General features: G+C 41.9%; 2 protein-coding genes across 4 annotated transcripts in view; one reads left to right on the top strand and one right to left on the bottom strand.

The window, feature by feature from the left end:
* Window positions 1–2312: 2312 nt before the first annotated feature.
* On the bottom strand, window positions 2313–17388 carry NDUFS6 (NADH:ubiquinone oxidoreductase subunit S6). Its single transcript, XM_068127079.2, has 4 exons — window positions 17122–17388; window positions 6127–6180; window positions 3385–3507; window positions 2313–2464 (listed from the first exon to the last, which is right to left on the bottom strand). Exons 1-4 carry the CDS (start codon window positions 17236–17238, stop codon window positions 2396–2398), a joined length of 363 nt encoding a protein of 120 aa, XP_067983180.1. The 5' UTR covers window positions 17239–17388; the 3' UTR covers window positions 2313–2395.
* Window positions 17389–17571: 183 nt separating this feature from the next.
* The window catches only part of LOC137434254 (uncharacterized), a 140631-nt gene continuing 134897 nt past the window's right edge, over window positions 17572–23305 (top strand). The window contains exons 1-2 of one of the 3 annotated variants that reach the window (XM_078785319.1): window positions 17572–17661; window positions 19195–21621. In XM_078785319.1, the coding sequence (XP_078641445.1) occupies window positions 19211–21616 (2406 nt within the window). In that variant the 5' untranslated portion in view covers window positions 17572–17661; window positions 19195–19210 and the 3' untranslated portion in view covers window positions 21617–21621. Of the gene's footprint in view, window positions 17662–18757; window positions 21622–23305 lie in introns of those variants that run through there. The other 2 variants (XM_068127078.2, XM_068127077.2) reach the window with 2 other exon arrangements.

Raw genomic sequence — 23305 nt, forward strand, 5'->3', positions numbered from 1 at the left:
TAGGTCAAATAAATTAATAGGTCTTTCTGTCTTCTACTGACTCCTATCCAGCCTAGCTCCCCCAGCTCTATTTGTGCTCTGTCCCCTAAATATTCCTACAGGTCGCACAAGATCTGCCTGCAACCCTCTTCTGGTGAAACTGCCAAATTCAAAACTCTCTGCTCACCTTCACTCCTTCATTCCTCTTTTTTCCCACCTCTGGAATAAACTCCCTCACTCTCTTCAATCCCACTCATCCCTCCAGGTCTTTAAAACGGCTGTTCACCACCATCTCTTATCTTCCCCCATCCAAAACCTTGATCTTTTCGACCCCCGTTAATTCACTCCAGATCCACTCTTTTGAAATACCGACTTTTTCCTGGCAGTCCTAGCAGTGTCCATGTGTTTTATACCTCCCCCCCCCCACCCCACCGCCTTCCTATGCCTCCTCCCCCCAAGCCCTCTCCCTCCCACAGATCTTCCGTTGTCCCTGTTCTCTGCTGTTGTTTGGTGTGCTTCCCTCTCTCTCACCATCGTGTCTCCCGCTCCCTTTATTGTATGTTTTGTGTGTCCGTTGTTTTTTGTGATTGATGCTCTTACACGAGCTTCGATCTTGTATACAAAAAAAAAAAAAGTCAGGAGACGACGATGGTTCACGAGCGAGCGGTATTCAATGACAAAGGATGGACTATAAGCGAAACAGGCCCGGACAGGCCAGGCCCAGAAATATCAAAACGAAGGTTACTGACCTTGAAATGAGATAGAAAATAATGTATAATCAGTTATGAGGTTAGTTAGCTACACAATACCGAAAATTCGGTTCGATTCCGACAACTTTGAAACTTTGACCTTTGTGACCTTCAAAGGTCAAAGGTCGAAGATTCTGAAATTTGTTGGAAAACTTGTATTTCATCATGTATGTGATAATATAAGATCATGTACGACATTTCACCCTATCAGGAAGCAAACAATGTAATAAAACCATCAAAAATCGACTTTTCTAAATTTCGTGACCTTGTGACCTTGACCTTGGGGCGAAAATGAAAAATCGAGCTCCGTGGGGCTAGACACATGATATTGGCCTAACCAAATACCGAAACCCCTGTCAGATTCCACCAACTCCCTCAGAGAAGATGTAGCTTGAACTTGATTACCCCCTAAAAAGACATCTTTTTCGGGCGTGGCTCCGCCCACAATGGGCGCAATACGCCCACTCTCGGCAGGACACAACTAGATCCTGATATCAACCTCCCACCCAAGTTTCATCAAGATCGGATGATATCATCGGGTAGTTATGCTGCGGACAGACAGACAGACAGATACACAGACAGACACACACCCATGACGAATATAGTGGTCACTCTGTTTGATAACTCGTGAACCAAAAAAAAAAGGTCAAATAACAAAAAAAGGAATTATGGGCACATTTTAAAGCATATTCTTTAATGGCAACTTTGTATATGCAATCAGCATTGGGTGACGCATTAAATGTGTAACGTTTTTTGGGGATTTGACCCCCGGTTCATGCACCAGGGGGTGGGGACTTAGGGTCACAGAGGTCAGAATGGGTTTTTATTTATTTATTTAACTCAAAAGTTTGATATTGGGCCATTAATAGTGGAGCCTTTTTGCCATTTTCAACTTTTCTTTAGGTGGGAAGTGTGGAGATTTGCAATGGTGCACCATCGACTTCACTCTACTTTAATTTGATTATTATTTAACCACCAGGTCCGTGCTGCCCCCAATTCCTGCGCAGTGCAGATTCCGAGGTATGCTGTGAGCTTTCGGAGTGACGATGATTCATTCATTCATTCATTGGCTGTGCCATGGTTACAGTGCCCTGTTAGGGCAGGAATTTGGAATTTCTTCAGGGTGCTGGTGATACCTCTACTACTCTTCGCGAAGAACACACGCAAAAAACCCCATAAGTTAAAAGCGGTGCCCTGTGTCGAATTTCAACTTCCCCTGTTAAACCTCACCTCGTCGAGAACCATACCCGGCCTGGATCCTTTCCACATCATCAAAAGCACAAAGCTCTTGGGATCAAGCAGGTTTGGCATCTGCGGAATCCGTATTCGTGCGCTTGACATGTCATTTCAGATATTTTTCACCCGATTATGAGAACACCAATAGCAGTCCAAAATGCTAATGTGTAATAAGCATTTGAAGTGCGCTTATCAGAGGGCTGTCACCATCAATAAACATCACCAACTATTTCAATCTCCTGAAGTCACTTTGGAACAGTCAAATGATTGCTCCTGACAGGCAAAAACCGCACAGGAAACGATCGGAATAGCGCTCGTAAGACCTCAAAGAACGATGGGACATAATGACAGGGTCCACAGTGAGCATGGCAAATTGACCAATTTCACGTTTATTTTGAAGTGATAAATTACAAACATTTTAGGCACCGTTTTCAGTGATGCTGATGTTTCTGTCGGAAGCGCAGGCCACAATACCCACAAACAGCATTTTCATCCTTGTCCTACAGGAGGGAAAACAATGTCAGCTCAGAACATTCACAAATGGCATCATAGTATTCATCTTTGGCCTGATAGGCGTATAAGCCATGAAGACTGGCTTTTTTTTTTTTTTGCATACAAGTTCGAGGCTCGTGAAAAAGCTAACATTAACGACAAAAAAACAAAAGGAAATAATAAGACAAAACAAAGGGAGCGGGAGACAAGATGGGGAGAGAGGGGGAAGCACACAAGTACAACAGCAGAGAACAGGGACATGGGGAGATCTGTGGGAGGGAGAGGGCTTGGGGGGAAGAGACATGGGAAGGGAGGGGGGGGGGGGGGGGAGGACAATCGTGACCCAGCCCAGCTATAAATCCCAGCTTGAATCGTGACCCAGCTGTAAACGATCATCCCGGTGTTTCACAGGTGGCGTGATTCATCGATGTGTGTGTGCCGTCCCTCGGATGGATGTTAAAGTCCGCCGGCATTAAATATCCCAATGTGTCCTTCGTCAAGACTAGGCGAACTATCGCCGGCACCATGGAACAAATGACAAATTCCTGCACTAACTACTACCGGGAGAGGGATGGCAAACCGCCCACCATGACCGAGGAACCTCTTCGGCAGAACCAATGCTCTAACACAGTGTGGGTAGACAATGGCCATGTCAACACGTCACTGAAAATCATTAGTTAACCGGCTGGGTTTTAAAATCGCCGATCTAGTGGCAACATGAGAACACTTTTGAGACCCGTTCTAAGTGTCCACGGTGCCTTGGGCTGGAAGGAACAGACAACCACTGGGATGTAAGGTAACTGTGCCAGCATACTTCTATGTACATTTACACCAGCGTACAATGAATGGACACTATTGGACATCTGAGACTAGTCCGGTTTTAAATCACGGTAAAAAGCTGCCCTCCACTCCCCCGACCCCCACAAACCAGATTGAGGTACACTCGTGGATGACCCAGAGCACCATTACCACCGTCGCACCAGGTTGTTCTGCCTTCCACCTCCTGCACAGGTTCTTCCGCAACTAGGTTGATGGCAAACTGCTCATTCACCTGCAAAGAGGAAGCAAAATGAAGGCATGGAAGAGCAAGGTTGAAGTTACATCGGTGGTAACTGGACAGCAATCAGTCTTCCATTATTACTCCCGTTACTACAACGAAAATTACTTCTTCAAAAGCTTCAATTATTCCCACCTTATTGTGGGGTCAGCCAGGAAATGTTTGTGGATGAAGCCTTTCATGAACTGACAGGCCAGGCCTGACATTTGACTGATGATGGAAGGAATTTGTGATTTGTTCAAAGTACCGGAAACAACTCGCCTACTCTTCATGGAAGATACTGTGGGATCTTTAGAATCCACCAATTAATGCAAGCGGAGAGGACATCCTGCTTAACGTCCATTGAAGACGGCACGCACATTGATGCCTCACCCTGGTTCTGAAGCACTAGGATGACAGTTTATAGATGACATACACATTTGGATGACAGCTTACAGATTGCTAGGCAGCTCAGAAACAGGTGGATATACCTATACCATATGCTACCTGTCCTTACAACAGCCCTCATGAGTAAACAACCAGGAAATGACCATGACATACACATTAAACCTCATCAAAAAGATTAACCAGATGATTCAAGGGGTTTGGTGAAAATAAGTAATGTTATCTTTTGTATAAAATAGACTTCTACCATTTACATAAAAGTTACCTGTCAAATTAATAATACAGACTTGGCATTTAATATGGAATTTTTTTTTTGTGGGGGTGAACTTACTTTTCAAGATGTCTTAGAACTAAAAGTTCATTGGAATTATGTTGAAATTATTCTAGATTTTGTTAATGTGACCTTTAAAAGAAACAAAAACCACATTTGACATTTCGAAACAAATAAATTGATCCTTGAAAGTGATGTAAACTGATATCGAACTCAATTCATGGACAGTACTGTGTTAAACTTCTGTACGTTTTCCAGAAGTATCTCTTTATTTTGCACATTAGGCAAAATTTTTTTTAACAAAAACAAAAGTTAAATTACGACTGGGATTACGGACAGTAAAATTACAGTTCAGTACTTCGTGTAACCCCCACGAGCATTCAGGAGAGCACGTACACGTTGAGGCATGCTGTTCACGAGATTTGCCAAGGTTTGGACAGGAATCGCTTGCCATGCAGTGACAATAGCCTGCTGCAATTCACGCACAGAGGTCGGCTGCTGGTCCAAGTGGTCGATTTGACACGTTAATTCTGCCCACAAGTTCTCTATCGGATTCATATCCGGGGACATGGCAGGCCACTCCATATGCTCTACACCATGGTCAGCAAGAAAGTGTTGGATCATGTGAGCACGATGAGGCCATGCATTGTCATCTTGGAAGACAAAGTTTCCTCGAAAGGCTGCATGAGCAAATGGAAGCAATGTTTCTTCCAGAATGGCCCTGTACTTGAACTGGTTCAGGTTTCCATTCAGAACAACCAGGTCAGTTTTGCCCCCTGCATGAAAAGCAGCCCAAACGGTCACCCCACCACCTCCAGCTTGGACTCTTGGCACGATACAATCTTTGTTGTAGGCTTCATGCACTTATCTGCACACTCGGACGCGGCCATCTTGACGATAGACCAGAAATCTAGACTTGTCACTGAAGATCACGTGATTCCAGTGTCCTGGCTGCCATTGACGGTGCTCTCTGGCCCACTGCAATCGGCGCTGGCGGTGTTGTCTGGTCAGGCATGGCTTTCTCAGGGGACGCCTGGCACGATAGCCTGCTTTAACCAGTCGTTGGTTGAATAGCCTTCTGGATACAGGCACATTTGCCAGTTGCTGCCACTCAGCCCCAAGCCGATTAGCTGACTTGGTACGGCCATTGCGGACTAATCGGTGCAGCTGGCGATCATCCCTCCTTGTGGTTCTGCGGGGACGTCCTGGCCTCGGTATTGGAGTAGGGACACCCCTCTGAGCATTTCGTTTCAGGATCTTTGACACCTGACCTTGAGTGATGCCATACTGCCGAGCAATAGCATGCTGTTTCATGCCGTAATTTCGTAAAGCCACCACTCCATGACAAATAGCATTGTCGAGTTGACGGACCATCTCGAGGAAGCGGAAATAACCTTTGGAGACGTGCAGCAGTTGTTTTCCACGAATACAGAACGCAACAACTCTTGTATACCTGACTGTGAAGCCAATCATCAAATGCACCTGTCCGTACATTTTACCACGCCACCTGTGATATAATCCTGTTGTTGACTTCTTGCTGCGACAGACAATCAGTGACATGGTTCTTTTAACAAATAAATCACCAAAGTGTAAAAGAAACTCACCAGATTGATATACTGAGTTAAGAAAGTAAACCCAAGTCAAGAAAAAAAAATATATTCCATATTAAATGCCAAGTCTGTATGAAGGCCAATGGACCAATGTTTGCTCTGCAAGGTCAGAATGATATATATATATATGTATATATATATATATATATATATATATATATATATATATATATATATATATATATATATATATATATATATATATATGAGATGAGAAAGCCATTATGGCAATGACAATTCAACGAGCCTAAATAAATTATTTTGCTTCTGACCTAAAAGATTGGATGCATAAATTATGAAAAAATAAAATAAAGAAATATATTTCCGAATAATTGTACGAATGCTCACCTCTTTAACACGGCCCACGAAACGCAATCGACGGTAATCATTCTCATCGTAAGCCTGCAGAGATAAACCAAGCACAGTTTGTCATTTTTTTTTTTTTTTTTTTTTTTTGTATACTGAATCGAGGCTCGTGAAAGAGCTAACATTTACTTCACAAACAAATCAACCAGACAAACAAAACACACAAAAAGAGGGAGCGGAAAACAAGATGGGGAGAGAAGGGGAAGCACACAAACACAACATTTGAGAGCAGGGAGATGTGTGGAAGGGAGAGGGCTTGGGGGGAGGAGGCGTGGGAAGGGGGGGGGGGGGGGGGAGGGTGGAGGGAGAAGTATAAAACACAAGGACACCAAGGACTTCCAGGACAGAAGTTGGTATTTCAAAAAAGTGGAATTGGGGTGAAATTAGCGGGGGTAGAAAAGATCAAGGTTTTGGATGGGGGAAGATAAGAGATGGTGGTGAACAGCAGTTTTAAAGACCTGGAGGGTGGAGTGGGATTGAAGAGAGTGAGGGAGTTTGTTCCAGAGGCGGGAGAAGAGAGGAATGAAGGAGTGATTTGAAGACAATTGTTGTCGCTGTTGCAAAAGGAACCATCTACATATTAGGTACATGTTAATTCTGAGCAGTCTCCTTTCCTTTAATTCTTCTTCTTCAATTCCTGACCTACTTTCACAAACTCATCATCTACCCTCATTTTTCATTGGAACATTTTTTTTTACAGATGCCTGATGTTAGCATTATTACAGCACACATGCGAAGCGAAAAGCGGGGTAAAGCAATTGGTTCATGTATGTCCGTCTCTGTGTCTGTGTTTCCACAAACGTCTGTTTATGATCGAGGAGCAGCTTATTTAGATTGAATGTTGAACACAAATTGGAACATGAATCGGAAAACAAACCTGCCGTTTAACAATACTTTGTCTCTGAATTAGTCCTGATAACACATTTGCAAAGAGGAGAGATTAACTTTTCAGGGGTAAAGCCACTTCAACATTTCGCAATTAGTCAGGTTCACTATGTTAACAAATATAATTTCGTTCAAAATTTTGGTAGATTAGCAAAACTATACATTTTTGGAATATTCAGCGCATGAGGAATCCAAAAATTAATGTTTACATTTGCATAGACACCTTTGCGAAAATGACACTCAGGACAGTGATGAAGATAGTCAGGTTCACTGTGTTAACAAATATAATTTCGTTCAAAATTTTGGGATTAGCAAACCTGTACATTTTTGGAATCATCAGAGCATGGAGAATCTGAAAATCAATGTTGGCATTTGCACAGACACCTGCATGGCCGCCATTTTGGATTTTGAAAATGGCCGCCAAAAATACATATTTTGCGCGATGTCGGCTTCTAGTCAACCTAGAGACTTAATTAAATATGCTAATCCTATGTTTTCTGGGTCAAGGAATCCAATAAAGGCCTCAAAATAGTGCTCAGGATTATAGAAAAGCAACAAACAAAGGTAATTGAAAACCATTGTCTTTATATTTGTGATATAACTGTATTACATAATACATGATATTGCAAGTCCTTTGAAGTTATAGGTTGTTATAGGAAGTTATAGGTAGTATCAGATTGAACTACAAGTCCTACACACAGGATCTACGAGGTCTATACCATTCAGGAATATGCTTTTACAGATCTTCATCACTGTCCTGAGTGTCATTTTCGCAAAGGTGTCTACGCAAATGTAAACATTAATTTTTGGATTCCTCATGCTCTGAATATTCCAAAAATGTATAGTTTTGCTAATCTACCAAAATTTTGAACGAAAAAACATAGTGAACCTGACTAAATGTCCTTCCTTCCATCCATCCATAAAAATAAAGAAGAAGAACCTTTATTTCCCACCGTGTTTAATTCCAAAGATTTCTAAAGTGTAATTCTGGAGGATTCTAAAGGGTAATTGTAAAGGGTTTTAAAGGCTAATTCTAATGGGTTCTAAACGGTAATTGAAAAGGGTAATTCTAAAGGGTCATAAAGGGTATTTCTAGAGGGTAATTCTAAAAGGTTATAAAGGGTAATTCTAATGGGTTCTAAAGGGGTTATAAAGGGTAATTCTAAAGAGTCATAAAGGGTAATTCTAAAGGGTAATTCTAAAGGGTCATAAAGGGTAATTCTAAAGGGTAATTCTAAAAGGTTATAAAGGGTAATAAGAAAGGGTAATTCTAAAAGGTTATAAAGGGTAATTCTAAAAGGTTATAAAGGGTAATTCTAATGGGTTCTAAAGGCGTTATAAAGGGTAATTCTAAAGGGTTATATAGGGTAATTCTAAAAGGTTCTAAAGGGTAATTCTAAAAGGTTCTAAAGGGTAATTCTAAAAGGTTCCAAAGGGTAATTGTAAAGGGTTCTAAAGGGTAATTGTAAAGGGTTCTAAAGGGTAATTGTAAAGGGTTCTAACGGGTAATTCTAATGGGTTCTAAAGGGCAATTGTAAAGGGTTCTAAAGGGTAATTCCAATGGGTTCCAAAGGGAAATTCTAAGCGTTTCTAAAGGGTTATTCTAGTGGGTTGTAGAGGGTAATTATAAAAGGTAATTCTAAAGGGTTCCAAAGGGTAATTTTCATGGGTTATAAAGGGTAATTATAAAGGGCTATTCTAGTGGGTTCTAAAGGGCAATTCTAATAGGTTCTAAAGGGTTATTCTAGTAGGTTCTAAAGGGTAATTCTAAAGGGTTCCAAAGGGTAATTCTCATGGGTTATAAAGGGTAATTATAAAGGGTTATTCTAGTGGGTTATAAAGGGTAATTACCATGGGTTATAAAGGGTAATTCTGAAGGATTTCATTCATTTCTAGGTTTTGCCTATTTCATATTTAAAATGCCAACAGAACCACTTCTTTCGGACATGGGTTCGATTTGTTTTTACTGTGTCTGCCTAATCGCTTTCCAAGCCAGCAAACTTTGACTCGACAGTCAAACAAAATGGAGAATAATTTGAAACAGGAAATGTACTGTTTTTAAGGATGTCATCATGGCCACAAACAACAGGCCCGAATTAAATAATGTAATATATGAGATAAGGTGGTGTAATAGACACTGCGTCAACAATGGTTGCATTGACACTCGGCAATATATATGACTTTTACAAACTTTATTTTATTGAAATTGAATTATATACTTGAACATTGGAGAACACAAATTGCCTTCTTTGCACTTTCAAAATCCTTCCGTTTAGCTCACTTTAATGCCGGCACACTTTAACCAGTCTACTCCATGCCGGCACACTTTAACCCATCTACTCTATGCCGGCACACTTTAACCCGTCCACTCCATGCCGGCACACTTTGACTCGTCCACTCCATGCCGGCACACTTTGACTCGTCTACTGCATGTCGGCACACTTTGACTCGTCTACTCCATGCCGGCACACTTTAACTCGTCTACTCCATACTGGCACACTTTGACTCGTCTACTGCATGTCGGCAAACTTTGACTCGTCTACTCCATGCCGGCACACTTTGACTCGTCTACTCCATGCCAGCACACTTTGACTCGTCCACTCCTCTGTTTGTCCGCACAGAATAAACATGATTTTCTCTGCAACCGTTTGTCCGATCGACAGGAAATTTTCACCATAGGTGAAACTCCACCTGTATAATTTTTTAATGATAAATATGACGTCATAGGTCACGCGGTTCGGCCGCCATCTTGGAAAAACCGAAAACCTTTGCACCTCTATATCTCCGAAAGCGCTGAATAGAAAAAATGGAAACATGGCTCATTGTAAAGAACTCTCCATGTGGAATAACATATGTTAATGATGATGTCATAGGTGCCTCCATTATGACGTCATAATTTGACAAGTACAAAACTTCATCCGATCAAGATGAAATTTCTTGAGCATAATCTCGGAATAAATTAGTAGAGAAAAAAAAATAATGATAACGTCATCGGTCACGTGGTTCGGCCGCCATATTTGTTTCAACACAAAAGCCTTAACAACCACTGAAAATACATCCTGGCGAGGGTTTGCAATCTCCGATTGCTCTTTTTCTTGTTTAATTTGTAATTAGAATGCCATGCCGTGGAAGGACCTATTCAGCCGTTCTATACACCTTAACATGGTACACGTTTAAAACATAGGAATTCTTCTGGATTCTTTGAAGTTCATTACCCGAATCAACTCAGGAGATCATGACGATCATTTTGGTGCATCACATTCCACATCAGAGAGCTCCAGTAGAACTCCACAAAAACTAGAGCTTCCAGGGAAGCAGAATTCAACTGAACTGACTGGACAACTTTAAAATAGGTCAGTTGTCTGTACTAGATTTGACTTAAATGAAGTTAAAAAGATTTTTGTCAATTTCTATATACACATTTCACTTCCGTAAATGTTGTGTTCACTTCTTTCTCAGTTTCAGCATCCTAAATTATTGTGCTTTTCTTAAGAGCTGAAAAGAATATGCCGGTCTATGGCGGCCATTTTGTGACAGATCGGGTTGACGTGCGATAGCAACCGACATTGTGTGGTAAGAGTCTCACACACCAAGTTTGATCAAAATCCATAAATAGTCAGGTTCACTATGTTTTTTCGTTCAAAATCATGGTAGATTAGCAAACCTATACATTTTTGGAAACGTTATTACATGGAAAATCTGAAAATCAATGTTTACATTTGCCAATTCCGACCAATTCGATTCGACCAATTCGACCAATCGACCAATTCCATTCGACCAATTCGACCATTCGACCAATCGTTTCGATCGACCATTCGACAAATTTGATCGATTCGATTCGATTCGATCGACCATTCGACCAATTCGATTTGCCAATCAATTTGACCGACTTTGACCAGAATTGGTCTGGTCGACCAGGAATTGACCAGAAGACCGACCAGACCAAGAATTGAATTTGACCAGATCCCTGGTGTTGGGCTAGCGGCTCGGGTGCCGGCTTAGGATACCTAGGATCCTGGGTTCGAATCTCGGTTGATCGCCGAATTAACGCCAGGGGGGTTGACTCAGCCTGTCATCCTTCCGAGGTCGGCTAATTGAGTACCAGTTCACTGGTAATTCCCTGTTTGTCGTTGAAGGCGGCAAAAAGGGTTGGCGTCAGGAAGGGCATCCGGCCGTAAAACATTGCTTCAAAAAGGGGACCAAAAAACAACAACTACCACGGTCCCCGAAAAGGCCAACCCCCGCTTTGCGGGGAAAAATGGCCTCTAAACGGTGGTTTTAATCAATTTGACCGACCTTTGCTTGTGTGGAACGGACTGTGAAAACGATGCGGACTATATTGTCGGATACGACACACAGGACAGTGATGACGAACTCTAAATGGCATATTCTGTAATCGTGTATGTTTGATGCCATTGACTGCCTGTGTATATTTTGTCATTGACTGCCTGTGTAGATGTGAAGTTATACTGACTGCATGTGTATATATGATTTTGCTGACTGCCTGTGTATGTTTGGTGATATGAATTATTGTGACACATCTTGATGTTATTAACTGCCTGTACAAAATGATAACATGTATTTGATTATGCAACCTATCGCGAATATAAAGACAGTATTTTGCAATTCAAAACCTTTGATTCGTGTCTTACCATTCCCCATAGCACTAATTTGATACTTTCATTGGATTCCTTGTCCCTGAAAATATAGGTTTAGTATATTTTAAAAAGTTTTTAGGGTAATTAGAGGCAGAAATAGAACAAAATATGTATTTTACAGTGGCCATTTTGAAAATCCAAAAAGGCCGCCATACAGGTATCTCTCCAAATGTAAACATTGATTTTTAGTTTCCTTATGCAGTTTCCTTATGCTTATGAGTTTTTAGTTTTAGTTTCCTTTCCAAAAATGTATAGGTTTGCTAATCTACCATGATTTTGAACGAAATATAATTTATTGACATGTAGTCAGGTTCACTATGTTAACAAATATAATTTCGTTCAAAATTTTGGTAGATTAGCAAAACTATACATTTTTGGAATATTCAGAGCATGAGGAATCCAAAAATTAATGTTTACATTTGCGTAGACACTGTAGTGAAATCGTATTCGTACTGAACCCGGGGGTGATGCTCGCTGCTCGTTGACACCGCTAGGGGCGTGACTATAAGACCCGCTGCTGCGGACGGTGCTCCGAGACTTCTCCTGTGACACGTTACATCTGGTAGACTCGCTAACGGTACGCCAGCATAGAATATCCAGCTTGCTTGCATTGAATGTTATGAATGGTCCCATGTGATGCCACATCGTATACTTATTGCATTTCCTGCATTACAGGATGATGTCATGATCTAAATGGAATTAAACCACAAGTTGGACTAAAGTTGTGTGGACCTGATTGGTTTTCCACAACAGACACCTTTGCGAAAATGACACTCAGGACAGTGATGAAGATAGTCAGGTTCACTATGTTAACAAATATAATTTCTTTCAAAATTTTGGGATGAGCAAACCTGTACATTTATGGAATCTTCAGAGCATGGAGAATCTGAAAATCAATGTTGGCATTTGCACAGACACCTGCATGGCCGCCATTTTGGATTTTGAAAATGGCCGCCATAAAATACATATTTTGCGCGATCTCGGCTTCTAGTCAACCTAGAGCCTTAATTAAATATGCTAATCCTATGTTTTCTGGGTCAAGGAATCCAATAAAGGCCTCAAAATAGTGCTCAGGAATATAGAAAAGCAACAAACAAAGGTAATTGAAAACCATTGTCTTTATATTTGTGATATAACTGTATTACATAATACATGATATTACAAGTCCTTTGAAGTTATAGGTTGTTATAGGAAGTTATAGGTAGTATCAGATTGAACTATAAGTCTTATACACAGGATCTACGAGGTCTATACCGTTCAGGAATATGCTTTTACAGATCTTCATCACTGTCCTGAGTGTCATTTTCGCAAAGGTGTCTACGCAAATGTAAACATTAATTTTTGGATTCCTCATGCTCTGAATATTCCAAAAATGTATAGTTTTGCTAATCTACCAAAATTCTGAACGAAAAAACATAGTGAACCTGCCTGACTCATAGTGAACCTGACTAAAATATTTGTGGACGTTAAAGTCTTAACGTCGTTTCAGAGCTGAAAACAATATGGCGGCCTATGGCGGCCATTTTGTGACGGATCGGGTTGGAATGCCAAAGCAACCTACCTTGTGTGGTAAGGGTTAAACTTTCTAAGTTTGATCAAAATCTGTTATAGTGGGGCGGCTTAGCCCAAATATTCAAAAGAATTGTGCATTTTGTGATACAAGCACCAAATTTGGCACAAATGTACATTAATATGTTGCGAACATTTTCAGATATTGGGCCACTTGAAATTCTCTCTTTATGTCCGCCATATTGGATTTCAAAATGGCCGCCACTTGAAATCTACATTTGCTGGGGGACTGGCTGAAAGGGAGTGGTTGGGTGCAAGCACTTGTGCAAGCCGAGATTGCGACAGCAGGGACAGCAGACTCATTCCTGCGAGCATCCCATGTCTTGCGCACAAGAAGAGCACATCAAGTGACTGCAGCAGCACTGTACATCCTGCAACACCGTGCCTACAACCACTACTGTCTGGCTAGGTGGATACCAGTGCACCTGAAGGACATGGCCGAACTCACCATCAAACACCCAGATGTAGCCAGGAAATTCAGGGAAAGCCACTTCACCGTTCAGAAAACACAGAGGGTGTTCTCTTCAATCCCGATTGACCAGGCACATGAGCAGAATAATGCCTGCATCAAAGGAGACGGTGGAGCAGTTGGGCTCACTGACAACCCTAGTGCCCTACGTCGCTGGATGGTTGCGGGACCAGAAGTTGCCAGGGTGATCGAAGAATTCCAGGATGGGAACCAACACTGGAGACGGCAAACAGCAGACACACGTCATCATGATCAGACGCCAAGTGTACAGGCCTCATTTGTGAAAGATGTTCGCTCTCTCGTCGGTGTCTTAGAGGAGATGGGCAACCCATTCGAGGAGGAGAGTCAGGATGTAGTCAAACTGGACACAAAGGAGATCGCAGATCCTGCTGCTGTGGAGACCGTGATGAATGCCAAGAGGATTGGCCAAGAGCAGTTCGAGGCTTTCACCAGAGAGTGTCTGTTGGACAGAACAAAGGCAGTGGACGCACCCATTCCTCGTAACAAGCTGAAGGTGTTCAGCACTTCCACTCCAAGAAGCCAGAGCAAAGGTCAGCAACAGCTCGCCTCCATCAAGAATGACCGTGAACTTTTCGCACGCCTGTACATTGGCTGCCAGACGAGGGATGGAAACCTTGAGGAGTTCTTTTGTCACGAGAATCAGGCATGTCCTCCTGCATTGTCTGATGGTGGAAGCCTCTGCACTGGTACCAAGAGTGATCTCCTCACATGCTTGGAAGAAGTCTCCGACGCAAAGACAGAGACTCCTGTCACGACCTGTATTGTGCTTGATGGAGCAGCCATCATCCAGATGCTGAAGCCGGCTGCATCAAAGACCTTTGAAGAGTATGCACAACAGATCTTCATCCCATATATGTCCACGAAGCTGCAAACAGTGTCACGCCTGGATCTGGTCTGGGATACTTACCTTGCTGATTCACTGAAAGGTAGTACACGTGCAAAGCGGGGACAAGGTGTGCGGAGACGTGTGGTGGCTGCCGCAGCCATACCAGGAAACTGGCAGAACTTCCTACGAGTGGACAGCAACAAGACCGAGCTGTTCAGGTTCCTCTCAGCAGCTCTCATGGAATGGTTTGACCAGGAGGACAAGCAACTCGTCATTACTGATGGAGAGGCAGTGCTCAGCAAGCCACTACTGCCAGATCTGACCTCACTCGCCCCATGTAACCATGAAGAGGCTGACAGTCGGATGTTGCTGCATGCATCTCACGCAGTCCAGCATGGACACCATGCAATACTCATCCGGACTGTAGACACCGATGTTGTGGTGCTGGCAGTGTCCCTGGCACAGGAGTTGCAACCAGAAGACAAACTGTGGCTGGCATTCGGAACAGGCCAGAGTTTCCGATACCTAGCAGCACACGAAATAGCAGCTGGATTGGGACGAGAGAAGGCTCGTGCACTGCCAATGTTCCACGCTCTAACTGGATGCGACACTGTGTCTAGTTTTCATAGACATGGCAAGAACACTGCGTGGGCAGTCTGGACGGTACTGCCAGAACTCACTGAGGCGCTGCTGCTGCTGTCCTCTGCACCTCGTGACATACCAGACGATGCAATGCGCATCATCGAGAGGTTCGTGATCCTGTTGTATGATCGAACCAGCAAATGCACAGACATTGACAAGGCCAGGAGGAAACTCTTCGCAAGGAAGAACAATGTGCAGCTCATCCCTCCAACGAAGGCAGCTCTGGAGGAACATGTCAAGAGGGCAGTGTATCAAGGTGGACATGTGTGGGGTCAGATACTGCTGCCAGCACCAGAGCTCCCTCCACCAACCAACTGGGGTTGGTCAAGGACTGGAGAAGGACAGTACACACCTTACTGGACCAGGCTAACTGAGGCAGCTCACAGCTGCATTGAGCTGGTTTCTTGCAAGTGCAAGAAAGGGTGTGTGAGGCGCTGCAAGTGCAAAAAGGCTGCCCTTCAGTGCACAGCCCTCTGTGTGTGTGAAGGGGACTGCACATGACGATGAGTCAACAACATACATGTACTTGTGGCAATGCTGAACTTGTTAACATGACACTGTTTATGTACACGTATCTTCAGTACCGGTATATACCTAGCCTCAGATACCAGTACACCTAGCCTCAAATACTAGACCATGTAGCATGTCAGTATTATACCTAAGACATTTACAGAACTAAGACATTCTTTTCAAAGTATTGTGTTGAATCCAATATTTGCCTAGATAATTTCCAAATAAAATTATATAACAGACTGTGATAGATAATATTAAGTTGAAATTGGTACCATTGGATTCCTTGCCCCCAAAAACATACATTTAGATACCAGAATCAAGTCAATAGCTGCATTACGTCCAGAGATAATAGCAAATGTAGATTTCAAGTGGCGGCCATTTTGAAATCCAATATGGCGGACATAAAGAGAGAATTTCAAGTGGCCCAATATCTGAAAATGTTCGCAACATATTAATGTACATTTGTGCCAAATTTGGTGCTTGTATCACAAAATGCACAACAGGTTTGCTATGCTGCTACACTATAATATTTGTGGACGCTAGAGTGTTAACGTCATTTTCATGACCAAAAACAAAATGGTCGCCTAAGTCCGCCATTTTTCAACGGATCGGGCTGAAATGTAATACATACCTGGTCCTTGGGGTAAAGATGCTGCAGGTCAAGTTTGATCAGAATCGGTCGATATTTGTGGACGCTGGAGTGTTAACGTCGAAAAGTTAACGGACGATAGACAACGACGACGACGACGACGACGACGACGGACGCCGGAGGGTTCAGTATGTGATGAACTCAACTGGGCAGTAGTCCAGTTTAGTTAAAGAAAAAACACGCGCACACACACACACACACACACACACACACACACACACACACACACACACACACACACACACACACACACACACACACACACACACACACACACACACACACACACAATAGTAGATATGACACGTACAAACAACGCTGGGAATGCAGTGGCAAACCACCCAGTATAACCCTTGCCAATAAACTGCTCGGGCAGCACCGAAGCTCTTGAGTCTGTATAAACAAAATAGTAGGGTCTCCATAAATAATCAAATCCAAATTATTTAAAAGGTAAAGGTTTGGTGTGCATGCAGAACTTGATAGATCTCGGAAACGTCCGTAGAGTTACCGCTTCGAAAGAGCAAAAGTTTGGGTCTTTACTCTGGCGTACGGAATACATAACATGAGATACCTCTTCTTAGTTCCTTCGGAGGAGCTAACAGAGTGGCATATCTAGATTATAGGTAAACGTCATACGTTGTGAAGAGCCAAAAAGGAAGGAGTACGGTAAAATGAACTCTGACTGGGTGTTTTGATTTGGTAATGGACCGTTGTCCACGGGACGACGGATTGCCGAGTGCCGTACCTGTCCAGTGTGGGTGACCTTTTCACCGTCACGGACGACCCCGCTGCACTGCCTGGACCCGGTGAGGGCTCGGATCAGGACTGGCATCGACCGAAGGATTCGGATTCGGGATTCCATTAAAACGATCTGCACAGGCAGGATGTACAGGAGACAAACGTTAAATCTTTAAACAAACCCCAAAATCCCAAGCAGGCCCACAATAACCAGGATATAAATATATGACAACCGCCAGAGGGCCCCAGAAAACTTTCATTCTTTTGCGTTTCATTCGTGAAATTCTTTCGTCTCTTCTTCTTCTTCTTCATTTATTTTATTCATATTCTGCATGACATCAGATATTTCAGGTTGGTAAATCCTGTTTCGTTATTTGTACTTTTTCAGATTTTTTTCACTTGAATTAATTTTTTTCTTATTGTTTTGGTGTTTCGTGTCGTTTGAGTTTTAAACTGGAGTGAAGGTCGCGCTGTACCACGTGATGTTTTAATGTGTCAGGCTGCGCAAAGGCCTTGATTCTCGTGCCTTTGTATAGTGTCCAGACGGGTAAGTGATTTTAATGTTGTAACGCATTTAATGTATTGTTATTACGTATTACTTGGTTAACAACTGCATGTATAACGTGCCATTCTGTGTATTAATATTATGGTCCTCACTGTGTTGTAAGACTGCACTGTCCGCGATTTATTTGACCTCGTCTCATGAGCCATGACGTGAATATCTTTTAGAGCGTGAGGGACTTCCCCCCGAATCTTTTAGTGGTGTAAATATTTTATAATGTACATTTTGATTATTTTCATTGCTTGCTAAGGAAATCCGATGCTTATTGTGCATGTTTTTATGACGATGTCAGACGTAATTACTGATATGTTGCGATTGAACGTTGAAAGAAGGAATTTGAGTTTTCGTAATGAACTTCAACATGTGAGGCCCATGAATACCTGCACAATCTTTCCAATATCCATACTTGTGTAATCTTCCCAATATCAATACCTGTGTAATCTTCCCAATATCAATACCTGTGTAATCTTCCCAATATCAATACTTGTGTAATCTTCCCAATATCAACAGTTTGTGTAATCTTCCCAATATCAATACCTGTGTAATCTTCCCAATATCAATACTTGTGTAATCTTCCCAATATCAACACTTGTGTAATCTTCCCAATATCAATACTTGTGTAATCTTCCCAATATCAATACCTGTGTAATCTTCCCAATATCAATACTTGTGTAATCTTCCCAATATCAATACTTGTGTAATCTTCCCAATATCAACACTTGTGTAATCTTCCCAATATCAATACTTGTGTAATCTTCCCAATATCAATACCTGCACAATCTTCCCAATATCAATACTTGTGTAATCTTCCCAATATCAACATTTGTGTAATCTTCCCAATATCAATACCTGCGCAATCTTCCCAATATCAACACTTGTGTAATCTTCCCAATATCAATACCTGCATAATCTTCCCAATATCAACACTTGTGTAATCTTCCCAATATCAATACCTGTGTAATCTTCCCAATATCAACACCTGTGTAATCTTCCCAATATCAACACCTGTGTAATCTTCCCAATATCAATACCTGTGTAATCCTCCCAATATCAACACTTGTGTAATCTTCCCAATGGGTCATTCCATGTCAAATCATCAAAGAATCTGCCGTCATCTCTCAGATTTTTGTAAAACTTTGGGAACCAATTGGGACCCATGAAAAACAGCTAGAACTCAAATATTTTTGCTAACAGCCTCTTAATTAGTGAGATACAGGTTAACGAACTTTGGACTAATTAGCGCGATGTCGCGAATTCAAATGGCCATATCTCTAAAAGTATAACACCTAGAGAGCTGGTTTTGGTGTCATTCTAAAGGTATTTTCATGCCCTATAAATTTGTCTGGGCAACATTTTCCTACCTCCAATCACAAAAAAGTTATCACAAAATATAAACTTCAATCGTGAATCCCAAAAAAATGTATCCTTCAAATTTCCTCAAATTCATCCCAGATGTACCTTATGATGTCAAGAAGCTTCCACATAAGTTTTGTGATGGGCACTCCTCCCTGTCTACAGGCATCCTCCCTGTCAAATGACGACTGCCAAGGAAAAGTTCATCTTGAAGCAGAAATCCTGCTGCAATCCCTTTGGAGCTCATGAAAAACCAAAGTCGTCTGGCTTGAGAGCTGTTAGCCAAAAAGCCATAGCCGCTCATCCAAGCCTCAAACTGCAAAGTGCACAGAAAATCTGTACCCAGTGTCGTAAGAAACTGGCAAAAAGACAACCAGGTGTGGTAGAGACTCAGAGTGAAATACCATTACCAGTGACCAGCAGCGCTATTAGCAGTAGTGAGGACAATGATGGTGGAGGTGAATCACCAATACCAGGCAGTTCAGGGGAGTTTGAATTTCATTCTCCTGAAATGGAACAGAATACACTGAATGAGTCTTTGGGATTGATTGGAGAATCACCTATTCCAAAAAAGAGACTTGCTGCAGATAAATATGTGAAATCCAAAACCAAGAAAATCGGTGACACTGTGAAGAAAAAATTGGAAATCGCGACAGGATTGCCATCTAACAAACTCCAGGATGCAGGACAGGAGATGATAGAACAACTCAAGCACAAGTTTGAATCAACGACCAAGAAAAGTGAACAAGTGCAGGTGCTGACTGTTCTGCCAAAAAGCTGGACAATTGCTGAGATCACAGAGGAGTTTGATGTGTCAAGCTACATGGCTAGGAAAGCAAAGGCATTGGTCAGCGAACAAGGAATTCTCACCATGCCTAACCCAAAGACGGGAAAAGCGATTTCAAAGGAAATTGAGGAAAAGGTCAGGGAATTCTACTTGTCAGAGACCATAAGCAGACAAATGCCTGGCATGAAAGACTTTGTTTCTGTTCTAGTCAATGGGAAAAAGCAACATATGCAAAAACATTTAGTGCTATGTAATCTGAAGGAAGTATATGAGCTTTTCAAGGAGGCCCATCCGAATGTAAAGATTGGATTTTCAAAATTTGCTGAACTCCGTCCAAGGCAGTATGTTCTAGCAGGATCAAGTGGAACACACTCAGTCTGTGTTTGCACAACACATCAAAATGTAAAGCTCATGTTCACTGGAGCAAAACTGGATTCTGTGACTGGTGGTGAGTTTAAAGACTACAGTCACTGTCTTGCAGCTATTCAGTGCAACCCACCTCGCATTGAGTGTTTTTTTGGCAAGTGTTCAGAGTGTCCCGGAATGGCGGGTCTTCAAGATAAGCTTGAAACATATATGCAAGACAACATGATCGACCAGGTGCAGTATAAACAGTGGACATCAACTGATCGGTCGAACCTTGAGACGAAAGTTCAGACAGTTGCTGACTTTCTGGATTCTTTCCAAAGCAGCCTTCAGAAACTGTTACCACACAGTTTCATTGCCAAACAGCAGTCGCGTTACCTACAGAATCTGAAGAATACACTTGAGCCTGGTGTGTTCCTGGTCATTGCAGACTTTGCGGAGAACTATAGTTTTGTAGTTCAGGATGCATCTCAGTCATTCCATTGGAACAACCTGCAGGCCACAATCCACCCGTTTGTGTGCTACTATCGGCAAAGCATGCAAGATAAAACTCCTGAACACATAAATTTTGCCATCATATCAGAATGTAACATTCATGATACCGTGGCAGTTCATCTGTTCCAAAAACTGTTCCTTCAATTCCTAACCACCAAATTTGGACAGCGCCCTAAAAAGGTTTGCTACTTCTCCGACGGATGTGCAGCCCAGTACAAGAATCGGAACAACTTCAGCAATTTATGCCTCCATGAAGAGGATTTTGGTGTCCCAGCTGAATGGCACTTTTTTGCTACGTCGCATGGGAAGGGACCATCTGATGGAGTTGGCGGGACAATTAAGCGGTTAGCAGGTAAAGCCAGTCTCCAACGACCATATGATCAACAGATCATCACTCCTCGCCAACTTTTTGAATTTGCTGATTCAGAGATTGCAAATGTCAACTGCCAGTTTGCAACAGCAGAACAGTATGAACAAGAATCAAAACTACTCAAAGAAAGATTCGAAGAGACCCGCACAATCCCAGGTACACTAAAGCTACATTGCTTTGTTCCTGTGTCTAAGGAAAAAGTCACAGTTCGAGCCTTTTCGTTCTCAGCCGAAGAACGAAAGGAACATGTGAAACTTACACCTGGGATGATCGATCACAATGTCTCAGCCATAACTGGTTATGTTACAGTGGATTATGATGGTCACTGGTGGGTTGCATGTGTCATGGAACATACCCCAGAGAGGCATGAGGTGGATGTTAAGTTCCTCCATCCACATGGACCATCCCCAGCATATACATTTCCGGAACCATCAGACCCTCTCACTATTGACTACCAGGATGTGCTTACTACTGTTGAACCAACCACTGCAACTGGAAGGACATATTGTATTTCCAAGAAAGAAACAAGTGCTGCTGTTGCTGCATTGAAGAGGAAATTGAAAGCCTAAGTCAGGTTAGTGAACACTGTGTACTTGAACTCACTTATTGATTGTATAATACATTACAAATGCTGATTTTCGAACCTATATGCCATACGTACATGTACATTATTGCTCATATCTCAGAAACTATTGGAGTGCCCATCACAAAATTTATGTGGAAGCTTCTTGACATCATAAGGTACCTCTGGGATGAATTTGAGGAAATTTGAAGGATACATTTTTTGGGGATTCACAATTGAAGTTTATATTTTGTGATAACTTTTTTGTGGTTGGAGGTAGGAAAATGTTGCCCAGACAAATTCATAGGGCATGAAAATACCTTTAAAATGACACCAAAACCAGCTCTCTAGGTGTTATACTTTTAGAGATATGGCCATTTGAATTCGGGACGTCGCCTAATTAGTCCAAAGTTCGTTAGTCTGTATCTCACTAATTAAGAGGCTGTTAGCAAAAATATTTGAGTTCTTGCCGTTTTTCATGGGTCCCAATTGGTTCCCAAAGTTTTACAAAAATCTGAGAGATGACGGCAGATTCTTTGATGATTTGACATGGAATGACCCCAATATCAACACTTGTGTAATCTTCCCAATATCAACACTTGTGTAATCTTCCCAATATCAATACCTGTGTAATCTTCCCAATATCAACACCTGTGTAATCTTCCCAATATCAACACCTGTGTAATCTTCTCCATCGCTGCGCCCACACTCTGGAACTCACTACTGCAAGCCATCAGAGACTCCTCCTCACTCACCACATTCAAATCATCACTCAAGACCCACCTGTTCAACACCGCATTCAACCCCTGACCGTCTCTTCTCCTTCCTTTCTGTTTAGTTTTTTAATTATGTATTTTTGTCTCTTTTGTCTTTGTTTTATGTACCATGTTAAAGCGTCTTTGGGTTTCTTGAAAAGCGCGATACAAAATAAATGTATTATTATTATTATTATTAATATCAATACCTGTGTAATCTTCCCAATATCAATGCCTGTGTAATCTTCCCAATATCAACACTTGTGTAATCTTCCCAATATCAACACTTGTGTAATCTTCCCAATATCAACACTTGTGTAATCTTCCCAATATCAACACTTGTGTAATCTTCCCAATATCAATACCTGCACAATCTTCCCAATATCAACACTTGTGTAATCTTCCCAATATCAATACCTGCATAATCTTCCCAATATCAACACTTGTGTAATCTTCCCAATATCAATACCTGCACAATCTTCCCAATATCAACACTTGTGTAATCTTCCCAATATCAATACTTGTGTAATCTTCCCAATATCAATACCTGTGTAATCTTCCCAATATCAATACTTGTGTAATCTTCCCAATATCAAAACTTGTGCAATCTTCCCAATATCAACACTTGTGTAATCTTCCCAATATCAACACTTGTGTAATCTTCCCAATATCAACACTTGTGTAATCTTCCCAATATCAATACCTGCACAATCTTCCCAATATCAACACCTGTGTAATCTTCCCAATATCAACACCTGTGTAATCTTCCCAATATCAATACCTGTGTAATCCTCCCAATATCAACACTTGTGTAATCTTCCCAATATCAACACTTGTGTAATCTTCCCAATATCAACACTTGTGTAATCTTCCCAATATCAACACTTGTGTAATCTTCCCAATATCAATACCTGTGTAATCTTCCCAATATCAACACCTGT

The sequence above is a fragment of the Myxine glutinosa genome, chromosome 10 (genome assembly GCF_964187855.1).
Source record: "Myxine glutinosa chromosome 10, kmMyxGlut1.1, whole genome shotgun sequence".
NCBI classification, from domain to species: domain Eukaryota; kingdom Metazoa; phylum Chordata; class Myxini; order Myxiniformes; family Myxinidae; genus Myxine; species Myxine glutinosa.